General features: G+C 47.6%; 2 protein-coding genes across 5 annotated transcripts in view; both read left to right on the plus strand.

Annotated features, from left to right (window-relative positions):
- TCTN2 (tectonic family member 2) overlaps positions 1 to 6198 on the plus strand; it is a 30407-nt gene extending 24209 nt beyond the window's left edge. For all 4 annotated transcript variants that reach the window (XM_079150476.1, XM_079150478.1, XM_079150479.1 and 1 more), the window contains 3 exons: positions 5400 to 5525; positions 5651 to 5739; positions 5967 to 6198. In XM_079150476.1, coding sequence (XP_079006602.1) covers positions 5400 to 5525; positions 5651 to 5739; positions 5967 to 6103 — 352 coding nt within the window. In that variant the 3' untranslated portion in view covers positions 6104 to 6198. The remainder of the gene's footprint in view (positions 1 to 5399; positions 5526 to 5650; positions 5740 to 5966) is intronic.
- Positions 6199 to 8082: 1884 nt separating this feature from the next.
- Positions 8083 to 26473, plus strand: part of ATP6V0A2 (ATPase H+ transporting V0 subunit a2) — a 34180-nt gene continuing 15789 nt past the window's right edge. The window contains exons 1-13 of the mRNA XM_079150469.1: positions 8083 to 8416; positions 12251 to 12329; positions 14538 to 14635; positions 16273 to 16410; positions 17303 to 17391; positions 18924 to 19050; positions 20835 to 20917; positions 22773 to 22866; positions 23573 to 23785; positions 24894 to 25044; positions 25239 to 25375; positions 25562 to 25749; positions 25832 to 25922. Coding sequence (XP_079006595.1) covers positions 8300 to 8416; positions 12251 to 12329; positions 14538 to 14635; positions 16273 to 16410; positions 17303 to 17391; positions 18924 to 19050; positions 20835 to 20917; positions 22773 to 22866; positions 23573 to 23785; positions 24894 to 25044; positions 25239 to 25375; positions 25562 to 25749; positions 25832 to 25922 — 1605 coding nt within the window. The 5' untranslated portion in view covers positions 8083 to 8299. The remainder of the gene's footprint in view (positions 8417 to 12250; positions 12330 to 14537; positions 14636 to 16272; positions 16411 to 17302; positions 17392 to 18923; positions 19051 to 20834; positions 20918 to 22772; positions 22867 to 23572; positions 23786 to 24893; positions 25045 to 25238; positions 25376 to 25561; positions 25750 to 25831; positions 25923 to 26473) is intronic.

The following is a 26473-nucleotide window of genomic DNA, read 5'->3' on the forward strand; positions in this document are numbered from 1 at the left end:
GTCACTTATGTATAAAAATGCTTTAGATTCATGTGTGTTGATTTTATAACCTGCTATTTTGCTGAATTCATTGATGAGGTCTAGAAGTTTTCTGGAGGAGTTTTTTGGATCCTCTAAATATAGAATCATGTCATCAGCAAATAGTGACAGCTTGAGTTCCTCTTTTCCTATTCATATCCCTTTAATTTCTTTAGTCTGTCTAATTGCTTTGGCTATTTCAAGTACGATGTTGAATAGAAAGTGGTGAAAGAGGGCATCCCTGTCTTGTTCCCTTTTCTAAAAGGAATGCTTTCAGTTTTTGTTCATTAAGAATGATGTTGGCTGTGGGCTTAGCCTTTACAATGTTCAGGTATGTTCCTACTATCCCTATTTTTTCTAGTGTTTTGAGCATGAAGAGGTGTTGTATTTTATCGAACGCTTTTTCTGTGTCAATTGAAATAACCATATGATTCTTATCCTTAAGTCTATTGACATGATGGATTACATTTATTGATTTCCAGATGTTGAACCAACCTTGCATTCCAGGAATGAACCCCACTTGATCGTGGTGTACAATTTTCTTAATATGTTTTTGGATACGGTTTGCCAGTATTTTGTTAAGGATCTTTGTGTCTATATTCATCAAGGAAATTGGTCTAAAATTTTCTTTCCTTGATGTGTCTTTGCCTGATTTGGGTATGAGGGTGATATTAGCTTCATAAAATGAGTTTGGTAGGGTACCCTCCTTTTCTATTTCCTGGAATACTTTGAGAAGTATTGGAATGAGTTCTTCTTTGAAGATCTTATAGAACTCTGCTGAGAATCTGTCTGGTCCTGGGCGTTCCTTGGTTGGTAGGCTTTTGATGGCTTCTTCTATTTCATTGCTTGATATTGATCTGTTTAAATTGTATCTGTCCTCCTGGTTCAGTTTGGGAGGAGCTTATGTCTCTAGAAATTTGTTGATGTCTTCGGTATTTTCTATTTTGTTGGAATATAGATTTTCAAAGTAGCTTCTCATTATGTTATATATTTCAGTGGTGTCTGTCATGATATTTTCCTGTTTCATCATGAATTTTAGTAATTTGAGTTATCTCTCTCCTTTTTGTTAGTGTGGCTAAGGGTTTGTCTATTTTGTTTACTTTTTCAGAGAACTAACTTTTTGTTTTGTCAATTTTTTGAATTGTTTCTTTTGTTTCAATTTCATTGATTTCAGCTCTGATTTTAATTATTTCCTGTCTACTACTATTTTGCTGTTATTCTATTCTTCTTTTTCTAGGGCTTTGAGCTGTAATGTTAGGTCATTTAGTTGTTGACTTTTTATTCTTTTCTGGAATGGGCTCCATGCAATGAATTTTCCTCTTAGTACCACTTTCATAGTGTCCCAGAGATTTTGATATGTTGTATCGTCATTCTCATTGACCTCTAAGAATTTTTTTATCTCCTCCCTTAAGTTTTCTGTTATCTATGCTTCATTCAATAGCATATTATTTAGTCTCCAGGTGTTGGAATAATTTGTTTTTTATTTTGTTTTGATTTCTAATTTCATTCCATTATGATCTGATAGAACACAAGGCAGTATCTCTGTTTTTTTGCATTTCCTAAGGGCTGCTTTGTGGCATAACATATGGTCTATTTTCGAGAAGGTTCCATGTGCTGCTGAGAAGAAAGTGAATTCGCTCGTTGATGGATGGACTATTCTACATGTGTGTGTTAAGTCTAAGTTATTGACTGTGTTATTGAGTTCTATGGTTTCTTTTGTTTAGTTTTTGTTTGGAAGATCTATCCAGTGGTGACAGTGGTGTATTAAAGTCACCTAGAATTATTGTGTTGTGGTCTATTTGATTCCTGGAATCGAGAAGGATTTGTTTGATGTACATGGATGCACTGTTGTTTGGGGCATAAATATTTACGATCATTATGTCTTCCTGATTTATGCTTCCCTTAAGCAGTATGAAATGTCCTTCTTTATCCCTTCTCACTAACTTTGGCTTGAAGTCCACTTTATCCGATATAAGGATGGAAACCCCTGCTTTTGTACTGAGTCCACGTGCATGGTAGGTTTTTTCCCATCCTTTTACCTTTAGTCTGTGGATGTCTTTTTCTATGAGATGAGTCTCTTGCAGGCAGCATATTGTTGGGTCTTTCTTTTTAATCCAATCTGCCAGTGTATGTCTTTTGATTGAGGAGTTTAGGCCATTAACATTCAGGGTTATTATTGAGACATGATTTGTATACCCAGTCATTTGGGCTTATTTTTGTTTTTTAACTTGACTTGGTTTCTCCTTTGAGTGGTTTTTCTCTAAGGTAGTTCCTCCCTTTGCTGACCTACATTGTTGTTCTTCATTTCCTCTTCATGGAATATTTTGTTTAGAATATTTTGTAGCGCAGGCTTTCTATTTGTAAATTCTTTTAACTTTTGTTTATCATGGAAGGATTTTATTTTGTCTTCAAATCTGAAGGTTAGTTTTGCTGGGTATAGGATTCTTGATTGGCAACCCTGTTCTTTCAGAGCTTAAAATATGTTGTTTCAGGCCCTTCCAGCTTTTAGAGTCTGGGCTGAGAAATCTGCTGATATCTGTATTGATTTTCCCCTATATGTAATCTGATGCTTTTCTCTCACAGCCTTCAAAATTCTATCTTTATTTTGTATGTTAGGCATTTTCATTATACTGTGCCTTGGTGTGGATCTGTTGTGATTCTGTGCATTTGGTGTTCTGTAAGCCTCTTGTATTTGATTTTCCATTTCCTTCTTCAGGTTTGGGAAATTTTCTGATATTATTTCATTGAATAAGTTGCTCATTCCTTTGGTTTGTATCTCTGTGCCTTCCTCAATCCCAATAATTCTTAAATTTGGACTTTTCATGATGTCCCATAGTTCCTGGAGATTCTGTTCATTATTCTCTGGGCAACTTTAATTTCAAGATTAAATATTTTGTCTTCATTACCTGAGGTTCTGTCTTCCAAGTGGTCTAGTCTGTTGGTGATGCTTTCCATTGAGTTTTTTATTTGGTTTATTATTTCCTTCATTTCAAGGATTTCCGTTTGTTTTTTTTTGAGAATCTGTATCTCTTTGTTGAAATGGTCTTTTGCTTCTTGCAGTTGCTCTTTCAACTGCTTATTGGAGTGATCATTCATTGCCTGCATTTGCTCTCTTATCATTTGCCGCATGAATCATTTTAATCATGTATAATCTGAAGTCCTTTTCTGACATTTCTTCTATCATACTGTCACTGGATTCTATTAATATAGAATTTGGATTTGTTTGGATCGTTTTCTTCCCTTGTTTTTTCATTTTGTTCATGTATCTTCCCCTCTAGCAGTGCAGATCTGGGGTATTGTAGTTTCCCCTGTGTAGGCTTATAGTGGCCCTATAGGCTTCCAAAACCTTTTCTTTAAGGGGGAGATCAATATTAGCAGTGCCCAGTACAAACAATATGCAACCCTAAACCAAATAGCCCCTATGAGGATGTTAACAATATTGTCATAATAAACAGAATGAGTTCAATTATTATCTTCAGTATAACAAATAGATTTGCAATAATGTCTACAGTTTCTAATGAGGACAAGGAGGATGTGGAGGGGTGTAGGATGTAACGGTTAATGGAATAAGAAAAGAATATATAGAAGTTCTAGATCATAGAGTGAAAGTGTAATCAAAAGAAGTCGGTTATTAGCATGGGAAAAGGGAGAAAGAGACTCTGTGGGAACAGGTAAACAAAAGGAAAAGACAGCGAGAAAAGTAAAGAAATAAAAACTTAAAATTGTTCAATAAGGAGAAGAAAGAAAATCTACACTATAACTGTTATATAGTGTTAAAACCTCCCAGTGTTCAGTAGCCTGATGCATGAGAGGTACCTGACAATGAGCTTCAAGCCTGCAGCAGGCGTCTCAGGATGGGATTTGCCCCACCTAAAGATGGGAGATACAGCTTCCATGATTATCCAAGATGGCCGCTCTGGCTTCCAAATGTGTTGGCAAATGGGGAGCTGCAGCTCACGGGTGTGGGTGTGGTCAGCTTGAGGTCCTGGAGGCGGGGCGTGGTTGGTCGGGCAGGGGTTCTGTTGGTAGGGCGCAGTCAGTTGGTCTGGGGTTCCTAGTGTCGGTGAGCAGTCAGTGGATGTGAGGGCCCCAGAGGCAGGGAGTGATCGGTCAGTTTGAGGATCCTGGAGACGGGGCTCAGTCAGTCCAGCCAGGGGTCCCACAAGTCATTTTGTTGTCTCAAATGGCATGTGTAACCAAACCTGCAGGTACTGTGGCAGTGAACTTCCAGGCAACAGCAGGCAGCTGGTGCTCCACTGGCGGTCTGCGGTCTGTCTGCTGACTGCTGTAGGACAATCGGGAGGTGAACCTCAGATGGTGGGTGTTGGGTATGTGAAAGGCAGGCAATGGACAGGCAAGCGGCAGGCAAATGGCCAATGGTAGGTGCCAGACAGTGAGCAATCTGCACTCAAACAGTAGTCGATATGCTGGCAGACTGCAGGTGGTCGCAGTAGACAAATCTGATAACACCTTTAAATACCAGTCCTCTATTGGTTTTAAATGACATGGTCCCATTAAGTAAAACAGGGTGCGTTTTGGAAAAGTCAACACACAGCTCATCTGTGGTTCATGGCTCTCCTGTGGTCAGGGTCTTCTTCACCTCTTGGATCCTTTTCCCTTTGGTTGGCTTCATTCTCTGGGAAGCCATCCTCAAGAGATGGCAAAGGGAGCCAGGTGCAGCTCAATGGTAGAGCGCTTGCCTAGCACCCGCGAGGCCCTGGGTTCCACCCCCAGTGCTGCAGAGGAACAAAGACAGAAAAGAGAGGGTAAAGAGGAGCCCGGACAACTCCTTGCATCAGTTCAGCAACTCCAGTGGAGAGCCGCAGAAAAGGCCTGGGCAGACTTTCATTGGCTCCGTTTGGGCCACATGCTCCCTGCTGAACCAATCCCTCTGGCTGGGGCAGTAGCAAGCTCTGATTGGCTAGGCTCAGGTGGTGGGCCAGCCCTAGGTTCTGGCGGGTGCCTCTGAGTGTGGATGTGGTGGTTCTTCAAGGCAAGGTGCGCATAGTTACCAGAAGAAAGGGGAAGGAATGCTTGGCAGGCAGAAGGGAGGGAGGCTGACCACCATAACCACCAAACCCACTCAGGAGTGCTGCCCCGAGGGTCCTGCAGTGCTGTGCTCAGCAGGGGACGCCCCAGTGGACAGCTGCTGCTGCTGCTGCTGGTTATTATATTGTCTGAGACCAACAAGTCGCCTTTACAAGCACCTGGGTGAAATGGCCGCGGAGGGAGCTGGGACAGGCGGGTGATTGCAGGTGGTGGAGGTGTGTGAGGCTCCTGTGTGCCTGTATTTTAAAGTGTATATAATGCCACCATGACCCCGTGTTCTGAAGGCTTGGAGGGGAGTAACGGCCACGTTCTCTGCCTGTCTCTCCGTGCAGGCTCTCCACAGTGAACTGGCAGTACCAGTGTGGGCTTACTTGTGAAGAAAAGGCCGACCTGTTCCCTATCAGTGCATCAGTCCGGTTCGTTAAAATACCTGCACAGATACCCCGACCCCTGACGAGGTAATCCATTTGCTGACCTAGTTAACATTGTAAGGAGAAAGAGAAATTTATATTTGAAAATAGTTTATTCCTTTAATCACATTTTGATGCTTTTCACTTATTGTGACCTTGTGAAATGTTTGTAGATTCCAGATCAATTTTACAGAGTACGACTGTAATAGAAATGCAGTGTGTTGGCCACAGCTTCTGTATCCATTAACCCGGCATTATCAAGGTAGGGTGAAACAGGTTTCTGCAATGATTATCAATCATGTTACAGAAATTAAAAAATTTAAAAAAACATGTGAATGTCACAGACAACTTAAGAAGGTTTAAAAAGGAAAAATGTACTGCCAATGTGCTTAAAAATTATATTATTATTAATGGCTTAACTTACTTCCAACTAAATACTTACAAAAAAATTAAGAACCAACATTACTTATTTTTCCCATCATCTTCCAGGGGAACCTTATGCCCAGTGCATTGCCAAGGGCTTACTGTTGGTGTCCCTCTTCCTGGTGGCTGTGTTCCTGAGCAACCCCTGGACCAGAACAGCAAAGCTGGGCACTCAACCACCACCGGCTAAGTCCCCTTCCTGATTGCAGCCCCCATGCTCCAGTGACTGTGGCAGTCTTACATGCCTCTCTACAATATTTTAATAAAGGAATTGATTTTTATTTTTGTAGAGAATTCCTTTGAAGAGTTCTGTGAGTTTCACTCATTCATGTGGTTGTCCAGGTGTTCACAGTGAGCAGAGTGACCATTCCCATTGCTGGTCTGGCCTGAGTCAAGTGCATAGTTGAGAAGATCAACTGTGTAAATAAATGTTAGAAATTTTAGCTTATCACAGATTACTAAGGTCACAGGGCTTTTATTTATATCAGATCAGTCTTATTTTTAATTTTTATATGTTTGTCTTGGTTACTTTCCCATATTCCTGAGAAAGGATTAGGAAATGCATAAAACCTTAAAAATGCATGTAGTACTGGTGCTGGGGTGGAGCTCTGTGCTTGCCTAGCATGTGTGAGGTCCTGGGTTCTGATCCAGAGTACCCGCATGTAATACAAAAATGCAAATCAAATCACTGAGGAAAGATGGGGGGTGAACAGGAATAACATAGGAAAGAAGATAAAAATTGGGGTGAATATAATTTAATATAAGCCAAAGACTGCATATTTTGTTAAAGCAGACCCCTACTTTCAAGTTTATAAGAAATCAAATGTGATTGGCTATGGGAGTCATGTTTTTTTTTTTAACATTAAAAATAAAATGTTTTTTTCTCAGCAATTTTGTGAGACCCCTAAGCAATTTAGTGAAACATCACAAAATAAATTAAAAAAAAAAGGGGGGGTGGCTGGGGCTCAGTAAGCTCTCCAAGATTCAATCCCCAGCCCTAAATAAACAACTAAAATAGGAACATGGTTTTCGATGACGACCCTTAGCCTATTTTGTGGGCTTGGTTTGGGAAGACGCACTTTGGCCTGCGGTGGATCTAGGGCGCGTCCTCCGTGGTGTTGACTTTTCTGAGTCCTACGGCCCCGATGCTGGGGTGAGGCTCCGTGGTGGAGCTTGTGCTTCGCATTCCCTCGGGCCCTGGGTTCAATCCGCAGCATGGAAGAGCATGTTTCAACTGAGTACGGCGGCGGCGTGCTGCGTCCTGGGGACGCCACAGCGGCTGGGACACGTCTCTGGTCGTCTCCACCCTAGGGGCAGTAAACACGCAGGCAGGACGATTCGGGATGGTGGACGAACAGGTGTGACGGGGTGGGCGGGGGCTACCTCTGGGTCAGGGGCCCTCCTCGGAGCAGGCTCCAACCGAGCGGGCACTGAACAAGCCAGCGTCCAGAAGGTCCGGAGCGCGGGGTTCCAGGCACCGGCCTGGGAGGAGCAGGAGGGCGGGTGTGGCCGAGCCGAGGGCTCCTGGCAGGCGGTGGGGGAGAGTCGGGGGCGGCGCGGGCCGGCTCTGGCGGGGTCTCGCTGGCCTGGTACGCAGCCTGGATTTCGTTCCGAATGCAGTGAGAGAAGCAGAGACTCAAGCGGACGCGCATCGGACGTCGGCCTCTTGTCGCGCCACCGCGCAGCTGCTGCGTGCAGGCTCGCGGAGGGGCGGGCGGATCGCAGGCGCCGCACACTGCCCGATTCCGTGGGCAGCACACTTCCAGCGCCCGCGGCTCTTCGCGGACGAGGCCGTGCTCGGTGACCGGGCTGGGCGCGTGGGAAGGGGACTGACCGCGACCGAGCAGGAGGAATCTTTCTGGGGTGTCCTAAGGCTGTGACAATGGCTGCACCCTCTGTAACTTCGCTCAAGACCGCAGAGCCGAGTACCTGAAGCGGACGAGCTTCAGCTTCGCTCCTCAAACCCCGGAGGAAGAGGCGAGCGGCGGAGCGCGGGTAGCGCCTCTCGGGTTTGCGCGGGCGGGGCGGGAGACCACAACTCGGGCTCCCATTGGCTGGTCGGCGGGGGCGGGCGGCCGCGACTCCGGGATCCTATTGGCTGGCTTGCGGGGGAGGGCAGTCGCAACCGCGGGCTTCCATTGGCTGGAAGGCGGAGGCGGAACCGGAACCGGCCACGGCGCGGGGCGGGGCCTCGCTGCGCGCCGGCGGCGGCTGGAGCGGCGGCCGCGGTGGCAGGACGCGGGCGCCCGCTGCAGCTGAGCCCATGGTGCCGGGCCACGGCCAGGCCGCAGGAGGAGCCGGAGGCCCGGGCCGCCCCGGCTGACCGTGCGCGCCCGCGGGGCCGGAGCCGCCGCCTCCGCCGGGCCCCTCCGGGCCCCCCCGGGCGCGGGCCGCCCGCCATGGGGTCCCTGTTCCGGAGCGAGCCCATGTGCCTGGCGCAGCTCTTTCTGCAGTCCGGCACGGCCTACGAGTGCCTCAGCGCGCTGGGCGAGAAGGGCCTGGTCCAGTTCCGAGACGTGAGTGTCGCCCGCCCGGCTTCCGCCCTGGCCCACCGGCCGCCGGATCTCCGCGCGGCGGCTCTGCGCGGCCAGTTGGGGTCGCCCGCAGCCGTCCGCGCCTGGGTCCCGCCGCCGGATGCCCCGGCGCAGCGGAGCAGCCTGGCCGAGGCTCGGGGAGCCCTTCGGGAACGTGGAGGCGGGGGCACCCTAGCCGGAAGGTGTTCTCTGTAGAGTAAGGCGGGACGGTGCCCCGAGACTCGGTGCCAGGTGTTTTGGAAGGGGTGGGCAAGGAAGGCCTCTCGGAGGGGGTGGCCTTTGTGTTAAACCCGAACGGACGGAGCGGGGGAAGGGGGTGCCCGGTGGAGGGCACAGGAAGAGCACAGACCCTCCAGGGCACCTGCTCCTGGAAGAGGTTTTGTCTACTGTGTTGCCTGATGTGGTGCACACCCTGGTGTGCCGAGGACCAGGACCCAGGCAGCATCTGGAGTGGAGGCTTTCTCCCCGACCAGTAATAAGAAACGCTTGTTTGTGCGTCCACTTATTTGTTTATTGTTTGTCTCCACCACGAACTGCCAGCCTCTGAGGGTGAGGACCTTGCCCGACTTGTTCTCTCCTCATTCCCCAAGCCTTAGCACAGCCCTTGGCATTTGTTGGCACTAACAGGCATTTGTTGAATGAATGAACAAGCTTTTATTGGGCGCCTGCTATGGTCAAGTACTGTTTTTGGTGCTGACCAAACGTGAGCAAGGCAACCAAAGTCCCGTGTCCTTGGAGCTCACAGTCTGGGGAGGGGACAGAATAAACACACTCTTCTTATGAGCACTTCTCTATGGAGGAAAAGAACAGTGTGGACGTGAGACTGTTAGCAGGACCTCATTTTGGTGGAACTGAAATTCACTCTGGCCAACACCATCTTTTGAACTATCACTTTCATCTCCTGTTTTTTCCCTTAGTTTCACAAGAGAAGGCCCCTACCTAGTATCTGATATTAGGGATCCCTGGGTTGGACACCTAATGTGGTTACAATACCAGGGAGAAGCTCCTGAGTGACAGGTGAGGCTGTAGGCAAAGTGCAGTGCTCTTCCTGGTTCCTGGAGCTCCCTGCTCAGCTGTCAGGTGCAGTGCTGTGGGAGTACCCCCAAGGACCAGACTGTAGTCGCAGTAGCAAGGGTAACAGACTGCTTTCTTTGCAACAGGTAGATTTGTTCCACCCTCTTCGGATTCAAACCAAGGCACCATAATTCAGTCTTAGAGGTTTGAACAAATGCTCTAATTGACAGAGATTCAGGTTTCATTAAGTGCCGTTACGTGAGGTCATGGACTATATACTCAGATCAGTGAAAGAAAAAGAAAGTTCTTTTTTTTTCCAGAAGGAAAATAAAACTAAGGCCTTCCTGGGTAGTGCTAGGTTTTCAGTGTGCCTTTGTGGGTGCCGACAACCCACCACAGCTCTTCTCACTTCTTTGGGGTGTTTCTGACCAACTCTGCATTCACTGGGTGGAGTCTGATGTCAGTCCTTTCTGGCTCGCTTAGACTTTTTTAGTAGCCCTCATGACGGGAAGCGAGCAGGTCAAGGATTTCAATAGCAACAGCCAGTGGGCAGACCTGGAAGAAAAAGGTTGTGCAGCTAGGGTAGGGATCCGGGAGGTGGGGGCGGCTCCCTGTTGTAAGGATCCTTGCTGAGCACAGTTTTCCTCTCCGGTCCCTTATCTGCTGGAGCTCCAAGTCCATTGGGAGTTCCAGTACCCGGCACAGGGCTCCTCTGCCTGGTCTTCTAGGTGAAATGCTGGTCTTAGAAGGAATCCGTGTTAAGACGAGGGAGGCTGAGGCAGGACAATTCCAAGTTTGAAGCTAGCCTCAACAACTTAGCATGACCCTGTCTCAAAATAAAAAAGAACTGGGGATGTAGTTCTGTGGTAAAGCACCCCTGGGTTCAGCCCCCAGTACCAAAAAAAAAAAAAAAGACAAATGTACTTTATGCTATTAGATTTGAACTGCCACCCTAAAAAGGAAAAAAAAATCCGAACTTTGTAACACGACCCACAGCAGAATAGCAGTATTTGCAAGTGGCTGCTGGTGGTGTGTCAAATTCCAGTTGTGTTTGTACTATTGCCACAGAAGTGTGCCTTGTCACACACTTTCTGCTCTTCATAGATCTGTAATGTTCAATTAGAGTTAAGAAAGAAAAATGACCCTGAGAAGTAGTGTCCTTTGATCCAGCCTCTGGCACATGGCTTCCTACCAAAGCTCTCAGTCCTGTAGAAACAGGGTAATATCTGATTCATTAGGTTAGTGGAAGTGAGCGAGAATTAATAAACAATAGAATTTTTATCTTTCTTCTGGGCGAGTCTTTTTTTTTTTTGGTACTGGGGATTGAACGCAGGGGTGCTTAACCACTGAGCTACACCCCCAACCCTTTCTATGTTTTATTTGGAGATAGGGTCTCACTGAGTTGCTAAGGGCCTTGCTAGGTTGCCGAGGCAGACTTTGAACTTGTGATCCTCCTGCCTCAGCCTCCTAAGGTGCTGGGGTTACAGGTGTGCACCACCACACCTAGCCTGGGGAAATATCTTTTTTTTTTTTTTTTTGGTGGTGCTGGGGACTGAACCCAGGGCCTTGTGCATGTAGGTCATGCTGTCTACCAACTGAGCTGTATCCCCAGCCCACTGGGAAAATATCTTTAATTTGCTTTTCACTTATACAAATCGGACTAATTTCCTAATTTTATTAAGTGGTTTTTACAATTTGTTAATTGTTTTAAGTTTTGTGTTATAAGAAGCACAGTAGAATCGAGGGCATTGGGAACCCACACATCCACACTGGGGACGAAATGAGTAGCCACTTGCTTTAGCCCTCCACTCAGTCCTACTGAATCAGGCAGGTCACTATAAGCACATTCAAGGGTTCACAACTTCAGAAAGTATCGCTTTAAGGACTTAAAAATCCCAGCCATGATACCATTATTGTAGCTGAATACTTTAATAATAATTTCCTAATATCAAATACCTGGTCATTTAAAAGAACAGTTTTAGTAAGTGCATCGTTATCAGTTGTGTGACCGAACAGTGATTTGTGGGCAGCTTTATTGAGGCCTATCACAAAATTCACCTGTTTCAAGGATGCCACACATTGGATTTTTAGAAAGCAACTCATGCAGCCATGGGCCCAGTCCAGCTTTAGAACACTCCTTCACCCCATGAGACCCCTCCATTCCTGCGCCAGCTCAGGCACCCACTCACCCTGCCCATTCTGGACTCTTCAATGGGGGATCCTACAGCCCGAGTCCTGTCTGCTTGACTCCTTCACGTCCTGTCCTGTTTCTCAAGTCTTCCCGGTTGTCAAGTGTCAGAGGATTGTTCCTTTATATTGCTGTCATTTTCCTTGGGGTAGAGCTAATCTGTTTCTTTGAATAATTTCCTGTTGTTGGATTTTTAAGTTAGCATGTTTTTCTAACCTGAAGGTTGATGTTTTTAAAAAATGTTGTCCATGTCGATTTTTTTTTTCTCCCTGAAGTTAAATTTCTCACAGGATAGTTCTAGGCCAAGGGATATTTTTCAGGCTCCTTTTGATCAGCAGTTGCCAAATCACTGTCCAAAAAAGTCATGGCAGCTTTTATTCTTGTTCAGTAATATCCGTGGGTGTATTTCCCCCCAAATCTTGCCAATAATATAAAAAATTTGGGAGTTGGGGAGTAGCTCTGTGGTAAGAGTGCATGCTTAGCCTGCTTGAGGCCCTGGGTTTGATCCCTAGCACCCTCCTCCCAAGTAATGGTAAATAAATAAAAGAAAAAAGAAAAAAAAATCTGTTTTTAAATTTTAGAAATTCAAAGCAAAATTCTCATCTTTTCCTCAGCTCAACCAGAATGTAAGTTCTTTTCAAAGAAAATTTGTTGGTGAGGTGAAGAGGTGTGAAGAACTAGAACGAATATTGGGTATGTTAATTTTCCAATTTTAATAATGTACATGATTATTTTTATGTAAGCAAACCTTGTTCATTTTAGAAAAATTAGAAAATATAGACAAGGAGAAAGGAAAAATAAAATTGTTCATATTTTATAAGTCAGATGTAATCACTGTTATGTAGGTATTTTGTTTTTCCATTCTTTTTTATTATGCATCTATAAAAGTAAGGACTTATGTGCCTAATGGTAGGTTATTTTGTTTTCAGCCTTGTCTTCTACTTCATAGCACTTACTGTAACATCTTTTGATGTTCATAAACATTGAGCGACCCATCATTTTTGATGACTACATGGTCTATCTCTGTATTAATGTACCATGATTTATTTAACCAGCACCTTGTAGTTTTTTTATAACTTAACAACATTGCATGTGTGTTAATATATTAATTTAAAACCATGTTGAGAAACGGAGACAAGTGGCAGGTAACTTGATTGACAATCACTTTTGTTTTCTCTGGGCTTCTTTTGGGAAGAAGTTAGTTTAGGGCTTCCCTGCCCCTCCCTTTTTTTTGTACCAGTGATTGAACCCAGGGGCACTTAAACACTGAACCACATCCTCAGCCCCAACCTCCCTTTCAAAAATTTTTTTAAATTTTGAGACAGGGTCTTGTTAAGTTACTCAGGGCCTCACTAAATTGCTGAGGCTGCTCTCAAACTTGTGATCCTCCTGAGTTGCTGGGATTATAGTCGTGTCCCACCACACCTGGCTAGGTAGTGCTTTAAGATTTTAGCCAAAGAGCCGGGTATGGTGGTGCACACCTGTAATCCCAGCGGTTTGGGAGGCTGAGGCAGGAGTATCACAAGTTCAAAGCCAGGTTCAGCAACTTAGCGAGACCCTGTCTCTAAATAAAATACAAAAAAGGGCTGGGGATGCAGCTCAGTGGTTAAGTGCCCCTGAGTTCAATCCCTGGTACCAAAAAAAAAAATCTTAGCCTGAATAGTCATTATCAAGTCAAGCTTTCACATTCTGACTTAGCCGGGAAAAGTGACAGATAGTTGACTAAAGTACAAAACTTGATTTTAGAAGGATGAACAGAAAACATGGGGCCGGGGGGAGAATATGATTTTTGGAATGATTTCTAATATCTGATCATCATTGTGGGTTTATGTTTTCAACTGGGTATTTTAGCACTAAGAATAACTTCCAGTTACCTGAAATCTATTCCTTTGCATCTTGCCAGAGGTCCTGGTGACCCATGTGGATTGTGTACATTAAAGTGATATCATGGTGAGTCACTGGATAGGTTGTATTTTGGAAATAAGGTTTTTAAAGGCAGAGCAAAGGTCATGATGTGTTAGACGTGTCCAGGACTTCCTGTAGCTAAATGCTTTAAAAAATACATAGACTTGAAGCAATAAAAAAGGAATGCTCAAGTTAGTTGAGTAATAAGTTGGTTTGAACAGTTTGCATCCATCTCTAGAAACCTCTTGAACCTGGTACTTTCTTCATTATCTTTCTGGTAAGATATATTTGCTTTTATTCCTCCTTTCTCCTCTCTCCATTTCCTTCCTTTTCGAAACACCATGTCTAGTAATGACTTTACCGGGTATTGTGACTTTTATCCTAAGGAAAAGGACTCTTCATGAAATTGAAAATAGGAACTAAAGAAAGTCAGTGAAGTCTGGCTGGTGTACTAGTTCCGCAGATCTAGCTCTCACCTTCATCAGTGAGGTGGACAGATGGCCCTAACTCGGCAGCAGGGCCTGCTGGGGGTGCGGGAGAGCCTGGCTCTGCCCAGTCTCCCAGTGCTTCTGCTCTACAAGCCATGACTGTCTCCGTGGACATCCATCTCCTCCTGAGCACCTCTGCAGAGAAGCCACTGCTGGCTCTGTGGGGTTGTCACAGGCCTGTCACTTGGGTTATTTCTGCTCTTTAAGCATGTCCCTATCCTTCCGCCTTATTCTACAGGTACAAGGCCTCAAAGACTCCTGCAGTTGGTATGGGAAATGAAAATAATTGGGGGAATTTCAGCAAATGTTTGTCCAGATTATTGTTTATTTTGCTGGTATCTCTTGGCAGCATTATTTTGTAGATCTTTGGACAGAGTTGTAAGAGTGACTCATGAATCATTTGGAACAGGCACGATTTTTGTACATTTAGAAGGTTGGGATTTACAGTGTTCTGACTGAAGTGGATTATGGTGTTTGTGTCTAATTGGTTTAACTTTTATTTTCACAGTGTATCTGGTGCAGGAAATTACTAGAGCTAATATACCCCTGCCTGAGGGAGAGGCCAGTCCTCCTGCGCCCCCTCCAAAACAGGTTCTAGAAATGCAGGTAATGTGCTCCTGAAGAAGCTGTGTAAATTGTGGAACTCTGCCCTGTCACTTGTATTGTCTTATGTTTTTTGCCTTTTTTCTCAAAACTGTAAGATGAAAATCAAAGGATAATTTTAACCCTCAGTAGTATATTATCCGTGATAAATTTTAAATGAAATTCAATTTTCTTTTATGAGTTTTCAGTGCTGGTGAACAGAGGCTAATGAGAATTAGGTCATCAAATTTATCACATGATGTTTCAGAAAGTTCACGGGGGGATTATCCATGCGTAGGACGCCTCTCCTCTTACCAGAAACGGAGACTCCGGTCCTGTGCCTTCCTGTTCTTCCCAGCCTCACCCTGATGCTCTCTGCCCTGGTCTTCAGAGGCCGTAGGTCGTAGGTCGTTGCAAGTGAGCAGCAGCAGAGAGAATGCCCTCTCCTGGGGCCTGTGACTTGGGCCTGGGGATCAAACTGTCCCCCGTTGGGAACACTTGCTGCTGTTCAATGGCGTGTCCGTGAATCACCCCCTGAGGTTTCAGCCTGCCATTGTACAGCTCATCACTGAGAAACAGGCTGGCTCGTCACCGCCGTCTTAGCACAGTGAGTGTGGTGCAGCTGAGGCCATAGTGTGGGGAGCTGCTGGGTTTGTCTGTTGGGGGAGGTCGTTTGCCATTTGGCACGAATGGACTTCAGAGAAGTACGCAGTCTGATAAGCAGAGAGCAGTCATCTGGTTTGGCCTGTTGGGTAGGTTGGTGATGATATGATTACAAGCATATCAGTCACTATGGTTTTTATAAGGCAGAGCACAAGTAATAAGTGTAGTGTGTTGGGGCTGAGGTTGTAGCTCAGCACTTGCCTTGCATGTGTGGGCACGGGGTTCCATCCTCAGCACCACATAAAAATAAATAAAGGTATTGTGTCCATCTAATAAAACTAAAACAAAAAAACCTGAAGTATAGCGTGTTTAATTTGTTTGAATACAAGTTTTCATTGACTCGTGTTTTTATAGATTGTTTCAGTGAATATGTATGGATGAGGATGCTTTGTATGTATCTAGTTATTAAAGAGTCGTCTCCAGGATTCCTGTGTCCACTCAGTTGTGTTAAGTACCGATGCATAGAAACTCAAGCTGTTGACTAGGAGAATGTGTGTTTAGAAAGGATGATCTAGGGATGGGGAGATAGCTCAGCTGGTAGAGTGCTTGCCTTGCGAGTGCAAGGCCCTGGGTTTGATCCCCAGCACCACAGAAAGAAAAAAAAAAAAAGAAAGGATGATCTAATTGTTCTGTGTTGCACATAAAAGGAAATGCAGACTCGCTGTTTGGTAGTGGACAAGCTGGTGAAGGAAAGCCAGAAGTGGTGGGGCCTGAGAGAGGAGGGCCAGCCTCACTTCTGAGTCGTCACAGCCTCCATGTTTTATGTCAGGCGTGACATGAACTTAATGGAAACTACTTTAGCTAGTAGGAGGCAGTAGACAAGTCACTGGTAGAGTCTTTGTTCCCCTGTCCCCTCACATATAGGTAAACTGTGGTTTTTGGTCCCCTGGCTTTGGTGTGCTCTAGAGGGTTGGAATGTGCTGGGAGCCGGGCCGCACGCCTAAGGGGTGGCTCTCAGAGCTCACAACACACACTGAGTGACAGCTGTGTTCTTGCAGGAGCAGCTGCAGAAGCTCGAGGTCGAACTGAGAGAAGTCACCAAGAACAAGGAGAAACTGAGGAAGAACCTGCTTGAACTGATCGAGTACACACACATGCTGCGGGTGACGAGGACCTTCGTTAAACGAAACGTCGAGGTGGGCAGAGGCGGGTGAAGTACACTTCCTCCGGGAAAACCGCTCTCCGTAGGTTGTGGGTTTCGCCCACTTCATCTGGCTGTGTCTCTTTTTATGAAGAGATGAACTGTCGTCCTAGCTCGCTGGCTTGCCTTTTTGCAGTGCTGGGGTCGGGACCCAGTGCTTGGCACGTGCTAGGCCAGTGCGGCCACTGAGCTGCAGCCCCAGCCTCCTTGGCCTTCCTTCTCAGCTGGGTCATATGATCTTGAACAAAGCTTTGCAGGCCTTTTCCTGTGTTGCTTGGTCTTAGCAGTTCCAGTTCCTGTTTGTCAATGCTTTAGTTTTCAGTCTTAAAAAAATGTTCTTATAATCTTGAGGAAAAGTGGAACAGAGTTGAACTCTACAATTTAGTTTTTCTGAATTATTAAGAGTAAAGGAAGCAAAAAACAGTCTGTAATTTATAAGAAGAGTCTGGTTGTAACAGGTTGAGAATGTCTCCTCCAGCATGCTTGGGAACAAGGAAGTTTCAGATCTGAGAGTTTTGGGTTTTGGGGTGTTTCCATAGGCTACCAGTTGAGCATCCCGCCTGCTCAGAGCATTTCAGATGTCAGAGTTTGGGATCACGAGCTCAGCCTGTGCTGTGCCGAGCTGACGTAGAAGGAAGAGTCTGCGCCTTCTGAGCTTAGTTCACTTGATCTAGTAATGACCTCTGATAAAGTTACTTTATTTTGAATTAAGATGTGACTTACTTTAATGTAAATGTCTTCAAGTGGCTTACAAATAAAGGGTGGGAAATGGCCTTTTTATTTGTCAGAGCTGAGTTGTCTTGGGATGTGTCATGGGAACTTACCTGGAAGACTGATGTGAGAAAGGGTCTTCCTTCTGAGGTGCACTTGGCTTTGTGTCTTTCCAGTTTGAGCCCACCTATGAAGAATTCCCGTCCCTGGAGAATGACTCTTTACTGGACTACAGCAGTATGCAGAGGCTGGGGGCAAAGCTGGGGTAGGTGATGGATGGTAATGGGGTGTCAAGCCCTTTGGTGTTGGGTTTTGAACTCAGGGGCACTTGACCACGGAGTCACACCTCCAGCCCTATTTTGGATTTTATTTAGAGACAGGGTCTCGCTGAGTTGCTTAGCACCTCACTTTTGCTGAGGCTGGCTTTGAATTTGTGATCCTCTTGCCTCAGCCTCCTGAGCTGCTGGGATTACAGGTGTGCGCTCTAGCGCCCGGCTCAAGTCCTCTTATGAAAGGAAGATGAACTTTACAGAATGATGAATAGGACCATTTTAAACCCTGTGACTGAATGAAAGTGAATATTTGTTTAAGAAAACACTGTACGCCTGTACTTGTTGAGCTAAATTGCTCAGCTATGTTGACTTTTAAGCACCATTTGATGGAAATGTCTTCCTTTGCTGTAATGAGTTAGAGAGGAACAACAGTATGTCACTCGGTATTACTCCTGTAAGGAAGTCATTGGTCACTGAAGCATCCAGTCCTGTTTGTGGACATGTCGGGGCTAGACTGAGCTGGTTAGTATTTCATTAATCCTGCTTTCAGGGTCTCTTTTTGCTGTTTATTCTTTCTGCTTACTTAAACTAACAGTACCTTTTTTCCTTGTGTGATTCTTTTTTTTTTTTTAATGAACTTAGGTTCCTCAGTTCCTTAGCTGAAGGTGTTCAGTGGGGTTCAGTCTGAGGATGTAATCCTCCAGAGAGAATTGTTTTATATTTGTCAGGCACCTTGGCGTGCTCTATCAACATGGAATCATTTGCATTGATTTTTTTAGCATGGGATTTTTAAAATTGACTATTAATTTTTTGGTCCTGGGTTTGAACCCAGGGTCACTTTACTTCTGAGCTACCTCCCCAGTTCTTTTAGTTTTTGAGAAAGGGTCTCACTAAGTTGCTGAGGGTCTTGCTGAGTTGCTGAGGCTGGCTTCACAGTTAGAATGTCCCTGCTTTGCCTCCTGAGTCACTGGGATCGTAGTGCGCACCACTGCTAGACTGGTCGGTTTGATTTTTTGAATTTGCAAGTAGTATGAACTCAAGCCACAAATCCGACTGAATTCTAACCTGTGTGTGCAAGTTCTTAGGGAAGACCTCTCTCCGTTCAGAACAAAGCTGAAAAAGTGATCTTACTTGTAGGCTTCTTTGCAACGGGGATCATCTTCTGGTCCACACTCACGAGGTGCAGCCTTTGGCAAGGAGAAGTCCAGCTCTTGTGGGGATCAGGCCCTCTCCTCGCCTGGTCCGAACCCAGTGCCATCCCTGTCTCATGCTGGCACTAAAGCCCAGGCCAGGTCCTGGGGGCATGGTGCACCTTGGCTGTTAGGACGTCCTGTCTCCCTTTCTCGCAGGTTGAGCGTCCTGAGGCTGTGGCAGAGGTGCTGGCACAGTCGCGGTGTCTCCCGCCCGAGGGCTTTTTTCAGAGGGTGCTGCCATCTCGCCAGAGGTGGAGACCTCTGTCCTCCTGGGGTGGCAGCTTGAATTCTCCTTGCTTCCGGTTGACCACAGGTTGTCTTTACTGTCCCAGGTTTGTGTCTGGCCTCATTCACCAAGGAAAAGTGGACGCATTTGAAAAAATGCTGTGGAGGGTCTGCAAAGGGTACACCATCGTGACCTATGCAGAGCTGGACGAGTCCCTGGAGGACCCCGAAACAGTGAGTATATGTCACACCGCCTTCTGGCCGTGACAGGCCCACAGCAGGCCCGAGGTGCAGGGCAAAGTGCAGTGACACTTCACGGAGGGCCACGTTCCAGGGTGTCAGTTCCACCCCTGTGCGGAGTCCAGGTTTAGGTCTGCCTGCCCCGTGCTTCCTTGTGCCTCAAACTGGAATCCTGCTCTTTCTCCTGATGCCTGCCATCTCAGACCCCCTGTCAGTAGAGGACAGCTCCACGCTCTCAGCCCCAGTGGCCGGAGACCTTGGGTCATTCTGTCTCTTCTCTTTCCGTCCCTCACACTCAGAACCATCCACAGATCTGGTGGCCCTGCTTCAGGTACAGAGCGAGTCTGGCCACTTCTTGCCCTGCCCCACCACCATCCCGGTCGGGTCATTGCCACCGCACACCATCCTTGCCTCTGTGTTGGGGCAGCCTCCTGCCTGCCCTCCTCCAGCTTCCAGAATGGTCTCTGCAGATCACTGCACTCTTCTGCTTGGGACCCTGCAGTGGCTTTTTGCAGCACTGTGTGTGGGTCTTGTCACATCCCTGACTGCTCTTCTGCGCTCACCTGTCCAACCCCCTTCTGAACGTGTATCTGCCTGTGCTCTTCCCTTCTCTTGGAAAGTTCCTCCCCGCAAATCCGTGCTGCGCACTTCTTCATCTTCTCGTTTCTGTACGCTTTGGCACACGGCCTGGGGGCTTTGCTCACCTACCCTGTTTTTTTTTTTTTTTGGGTGCTGGGAATCAAACCCAGGGCCTTGTGCTTACAAGACAAGTACTCTACCGACTGAGCCATCTCCCCAGCCCCCCACCCTGTTTAAGATCGCGCATCGCGCTATCTCCCTGTCTGCTCCAGTTCCTCTAGTACTCACCGACACCTGGCACACGCAGCTTTCCCTCATTGTGCCCCTCGCTCTTGGCCTGAGCCTCAGCCCCTGCTCTCCTGGTTGGGTTTCTGTGTCTTACTCACTGTTGAGTCCTTAGCACCTGTAGTGGGCGAGGCTAATGGGTAAAGCGCCTATCTGATCAGCTTCTTCTGTGCTGGGAATTGAACTCTGCACTCGAGAAGCATTCTTGCTCTGAGCTGTGTCTCCAGCCCTCCTGAGACAATTACAGAATTCTGTTTTATTGAAAATCTGTAAATACAGTTTATTCTCATTAGTTGCACTAATTATGATATTTAAAGTCAGTAAAACACTGAACTACCAAATACAGAATTATTGCTCCTAGGAAAATTCAGAGTTGAGTTTCTGCGAGCCTCTGAGCCCAACACTTCCACAGCTGATCAGGTTGTGACCTGATTTTATTTGTCCCTCTTCAGGCTCCTTATTTGATATGTATTGCTGATCGACTCACGTTCAGCCTACAGCCCTGTGGCTTCTCCCCTGGGTTTCTCAGCAAGGCGCCTCACAGCCCTCTTGCGCCTGGGAGCTCTGTGAGCCTTTTAAACAGCAGGATCAATGAAAAGCACAGCAGTGGGGAAAATGTGGCAGAAGTAGACCCCAAGGACACTGGTCAGGGTGTGAGCTGAGATGAAAAGGCAGGTGTCGCCTGCTGGAGCTCCGTGGTCATGTAGGCGTCAGGTCCTGCAGTGTTTTGCTGCTCTGCAGATAACTACAGGCACTGCGAGTGTGACTTTGGTGCGTTGCAGTGAGTGGGTGAATTGGCAGCTGGGAGTCTGCAAACAGTGAGGCACGACTGCTGAGTGAGTGAACTGACCGCGTGGGCTGCCGTGATTTACAGGCTGAAAACACAGAGCTGACGGTTCTATTGCTCTTTGTAGGGAGAAGTCATAAAATGGTACGTGTTCTTGATATCCTTTTGGGGAGAGCAGATTGGCCACAAGGTCAAGAAGATATGTGACTGGTAAGAGGAAGCACTTCACGTCATGAGTTTTTTGAGGTTCCTTACCTGCCAGGTTTCCTTAAGTCTCCCTCTGCAGTCCGAGGTACTATGGATGCAGAGGCTGCTGGTTTTGCCACATGACTCTTTCTGAGAGGCCAGGTTCTTTGACATCTGATTTGTCTTCTTTCTTGCCAGGGCATTACTTAGATAACTGAAAGTAGAGACTATGTTAATTATAATCCCAGAGTTGATATTTTTCCTTGCTTGGGTCTCAAGTTTTCAGATTAATTGAGGAAGGAATCAAATTTTCTTTCTCTTTCTTCCTTTTTTTTTTTGGTGTTGGGGCTTGAACTCAGGGTCACTTACTTCTGAGCCACATCCTCAACCCTTTTATTTGACTTTAAGACAGGGTCTCGCTAAGTTGCCCAGGCTGGCCTTGAACTTGTGGTCTTTGTGCTTGGACTCCTGGGTCGCTGGCTTATAGTGAGCACCACTGCCCCAGCTTTCAGGTTTTCTTATTTTTTGCCTTCAGCTAGAGGAGGCCTCCCGTCACAATTGAGCACAGCTTCTCCTCTGCCTCGTGGTGCCAGTTGGCGGATGGGAAAGAGTGGGCTTGCCTGGCCCCTGTCTCACTGGGCTAACGTGGACAAGTGACCCAGCCTTGGTTTCCTCATCCACGAGAGGGGACAGCAGTTCTTTTCTGTGAAGGCTGCCAGGACTCAACACAGCAGTGCAGGTGAAGGCATCAGGGTGACATCAGCCTCCAGGACATGTGGAGTAGTGTCACACGAAAAGAAGTCTGTGGCTTGTCCCTGTCACCAAGGGGACACTTAGCAAAAGCCAAGCAAAACCCACAGGCGCCCCCTCGTGTCTTTCCAGTGGGCGTGTGGGCCTGGTTTCCTGAGGGAGTGGGTAAGGCTTAGGTGTTTTCTATTTACCAGTTTGGTTTTCACTGATCATATAGCAGGTGATTTGGGGGTGTCACCCGGATAGTCTTTTTGTTGTTTTAATAGATATATATTGTCATGTTGATTAGAAAAACTACATGCAGCTCAGCAGACCCTGATTTCCCAGGTATCACTGCTTGGGAGAAGGCTGGAGTAGGGATTTAATTTTTCAAAGGCAGAATGCTAAGTGTGGATTAGTATATTAATTCTAAGTGTGGATTATTATTAATGCTAAGTGTGGATTAGTATGTGTTGGCAGGTTGATGCACACCTGTATTTCCAGTGACTCTGGAGGCTGAGGCAGGAGGATCTCAAGTTTGAGGCCAGTCTGGGCAACTTAGCAAGACCCCGTCTCAAAATGGGAATGTGACTAGTGGTGTAGCACCCCTGGGTTCAATCCTTGGTACCAAAAGAGTCAAAACAAAAACAAAAAATATATTTAGTTGGTGTGGGAACTATTGTAGTAGGGAGAGCTAGCATTTCCTAGTGTGGCCTGGGTGTCAAGGGCCCCTGGGCGAACATGGCTTCTAAAGTCAGGGAGGTGCATTTACACCCGGCCACTGCTCCTGAACCAGAGCTTGCGTCTCCTTCTTGTCCGGTGCATGTGCCTGTGCGCATCCTTGGTTTTGTTGCCCAGCCCCAGGAGGTTGGTGAGTTTCAGAAAGTTGGAATTGGAAACGTGCTTCCCGAATCATTGAGGGAAGGAGTGGAATTTGGGTCCAGGAGAGAGCTTGCCAAGTCTGTTAGTTCAGCAGTTGTTGTGTGTGAGACCTGACCGTGACAGGCTATGCCCCATGTTTCCCCTGAGGGCTGCTTTCCTTCCATTTCGAAAGGAGGTGTGTCCGGTGGAGAACTGATTCTAGTTCTTGTGTTAGGAGTAGCTCTTGTAGTCCTGCTGATGTGAGGCCGTGTTTCATTCTGTCCCCTAGTTACCACTGCCACATCTACCCCTATCCAAACACTGCTGAGGAGCGAAAAGAGATCCAGGAGGGGCTGAATACTCGGATCCAGGATCTCTACACTGTGAGTACCCGACACTCCTGCCTCCTTGCTCCTTGTCTCAGGGTTACAGAAAGTCACCAGTCTGTTTGCTTCTCTTAACATGAAAAACTGTAGGCAGACCAAGGTGTCTTAGGAGATGGGAACGCCCCTTTCCTTAGGGAAGGACCATTTTAGCAGCCTGTTAGAAACCTAGGTAGTAATGTTGGGACTTTCAGAAAGGGTTCTTTGGTCATCTTTGATATGTTGAATGGGCATCCTTGATCACAACGGACAGGCAGGACTCACTGAAGGTGCCGGGTGTCATTTTACCTGCAGTGCTTAAAGTCATGTTTCTTCCAGTGCCAGTGAGGGTCCTCAGCAGGTGGCAAGAAGCACATTCAGACTCGCTTAAGCAAAAGGGACTTTCTTGGCAGGAGGCAGGGAAGGGAGTTGGTGGCTTCTAGTGGCAAGGGGCTGGGCGGGAGTCCTGGAGGCTGTCTGGGACCAGCCAGTGTCACGCTGCCACAGCGAGGACAGCAGCTTCCCTCTCCTGAGCCCTGGGTCATGTCCCAGGAGGCAGGCCACCAAGCTCCGGGCCGAGCTCGTGCTTCCGCCCTGCTCCTGGTGCCGCCACAGGAGGCGGGTGCCTGGGTGGGCCCACCATCAAGAGAACTCCCAGGGAAGTTGGGCCAGGTGACAAACTGGACAGTGCCCGTGTTGTTGAGAGCCCACGTCTGCTCTCACCCAGGTGCTTCACAAAACTGAGGATTATTTACGGCAAGTGCTGTGTAAAGCCGCGGAGTCGGTGTACAGCCGCGTCGTCCAGGTGAAGAAGATGAAAGCCATTTACCACACGCTGAACATGTGCAGCTTTGATGTGACCAACAAGTGCCTCATCGCCGAGGTCTGGTGTCCTGAGGCGGAGCTGCGTGACCTGCGCCGGGCGCTGGAGCAGGGCTCGGTAAGGCCCTGACTGGACTCTGCCTCCGACGGCAGTCTGAGAGCTGGTCATTCCAGGACACGTGTCTGCATTGCGAATCGCTCTTTTGAGCCAGTTCACGTGGTTTACAAGTAAAGAGAAATCTAAGAAAAACAGCCAGGGAAGTGGCTTCCTCCTACCTGCAGCCACACAGATGGCCTTTGTTTTAGTTCTGCCCTGTCTTTGAGTTGCTTAATCACAGATAAGCAGATATGAATAGATAGGCTTCTTTTTCCTTTTTTTTTTGCAAAAGTTGTGTGCTATATAGTAGGTTTTTTTTAAAATAAGAATGGCAACTTTATTTATTCTTTTTATATAGTTCTTTTCACTCAATAAGACTTCCCTGCTTTTTTTTTTTTTTTTTTTTAATAACAAACCCTCTGTTGTTTGTGTGCACCATGGTTTACTTAGGTAGTTCCTAAGTTATAAATACCTTTGCAGTGACTAGCCATTGACCTCTGGAATTTCCAGGTGTGCCGATCTCTCATTGGGATGGATCTGCTGGGCGGCGTGGGTGGTGGTGCCCGCTGGGTGCTTCTCTTCCCACAGTGGAGCCAGCGCCTTCTGTGCTGACGGGGCTTGACCTTTCTCTTTTTGTGAACTGTCCATATCCTTTGCCCTGCCGGTCTTTTTCTTACTAATTTCTCTTGGCTCCTTTTTTCATTACAAATCAATGTGTTTCAGAAGAATTGTAAACACTGAATGTGAGTTTGTCACACTAATACGTGAATGTGGACATTGTGGTTTATTCTGTCCATTTCTCTTCGGTAACAGTTGTCTCCAGCTTCCTCAAAGATAGCTCTCAATTCCAGTCTCACGCTGGTGGCTCAGGGCTGCCTCCTCGGCCCTGTGCCTCTCCCAGCGCCTCATTTGCCTGCCTCGGCTCTGCCCCTGCCCCTCCTCCTGGAAGACCCCAGTCTCGAGGGTCTTCCAGCCCCTGGTCGTGCTGTCCTTGGGCCTCGAATGGGGGGATTGCTACTTCACTGAACCCACACAGGGAGTTTTCCCCGAGTGTGAGCCAAAGTGTGTTGAGTGTCAGTAATTTTTTCTTGGATAGTGATGTCTTTCTTTTTCTTTTTTTGTACAAAAGAGAGAGAGCGGTGCTACCATCCCCTCATTTATGAACACGATCCCCACAAAAGAAACACCCCCAACCCTGATCCGGACCAACAGATTCACCGAGGGATTTCAGAATATTGTGGACGCTTACGGTGTCGGGAGCTATAGGGAAGTGAATCCAGGTGGGACATTGGAACGTGCCATCCTGCTGCTTCCCGAGGTAGAAGGATGGAACGCTGTCGGAAGCACTCCGCTGCTTCTCTGGGGTCTTGCTCAGGGTCTGTCCCAGCCTGAGGGCTGGGGATAGCCACACTGCCCCTGGGCTGCCTCGGGCGGCATCTGCTGACGGACCCTCTCGCCTCCTCCTCCCCCGCAGCTCTCTTCACCATCATCACGTTCCCGTTCCTGTTTGCCGTGATGTTCGGCGACCTGGGCCATGGCTTCGTGATGTTCTTATTTGCCCTCTTGTTGGTGGTGAATGAGAATCGTCCCGGACTGAACCAGTCGCAGGAGGTAACATCACGCCGCCAGCTCCTTCTGCCGGGTAGCTTCCCTGGTCCTCCGTCCCGAGTTTTAGCTTGGGTGGTGTCTGTGTCCCTCTGGGTGTCATGCCAGGCGGTTTCTGAGACGCCCCGGGAGAAGTGACTGGGAACACGCTTTCCCGTGGTCCTGTTTTGACGGGCGCTTGGCCTCCCACAGATCCTGAGGATGTTTTTCAACGGCCGCTACATCCTGCTGCTCATGGGGCTGTTCTCGGTGTACACCGGCCTCGTCTACAACGACTGCTTCTCCAAGTCGGTCAACATCTTCGGCTCTCGGTGGAACGTGTCTGCCATGTACAGCTCCAGCCACACTGCTCAGGAGCGCGACAAGATGGCGCTCTGGAAGTGAGTGCGGCGCGGAGGGCACGGGCGGGAGGCCTGCCAGGCCTTCCTGCGCTGCCCAACCTGCCCCCTCTGCTTGTTACAGCGACAGCGTCGTGAGGCACAGCAGGGTTCTGCAGCTGGACCCGGCCGTTCCTGGAGTGTTCCGAGGCCCTTACCCCTTTGGGATCGACCCAGTGAGTGTGTCTCTGGCCCCTCCTCATAGCTGGCACAGTCTCTCCGAGACTGTTGGCGCACCGTGAGGACGGTGCCCTGGCTGGCTACGGCCTGCACGCTGGTGGCTCCCCGTGCACTGCCCGCCCCTCTAGCGGGAGTCGTGCACTCCACGTGGGAAGCCGCGTCAGTGTGGGCGAGGTCCAGGTTCCAGCCTCGTGCTCCAGAGCCAGGGACTTAGGCTGCTCTCGAATTCCTTCTTTGTGTGAATGGTCATTCGCCCTTGGTGTTGGAATAATACGCGGTTCAGGAGCTAGAAGGAGCTGAAGGTCCTGGGGCACCTGTCGGGGCAGCTGTCTGACGGGGACACATGTCTGTAAAGGAGTAAAGACGTTGCCCAACCCCACAGGGGGCCTGGCTGGCTGGGTCCCACGAGGCCGAGGACCACGGGGTGCACGAGGCAGGTCCCTTGCCCCATCTCATCTTCCTGGGGAGCTCTACTTCTCCAGAGAAGTCTTGGGAACCTTCCAGGGTTAGTTCATAGGGGCCGTGTAATTGCAGACAGTAAGGAGCC

The sequence above is a fragment of the Sciurus vulgaris genome (genome assembly GCF_902686455.1).
Source record: "Sciurus vulgaris genome assembly, chromosome: 8".
In the NCBI taxonomy this organism is placed as follows: Eukaryota; Metazoa; Chordata; class Mammalia; order Rodentia; family Sciuridae; genus Sciurus; species Sciurus vulgaris.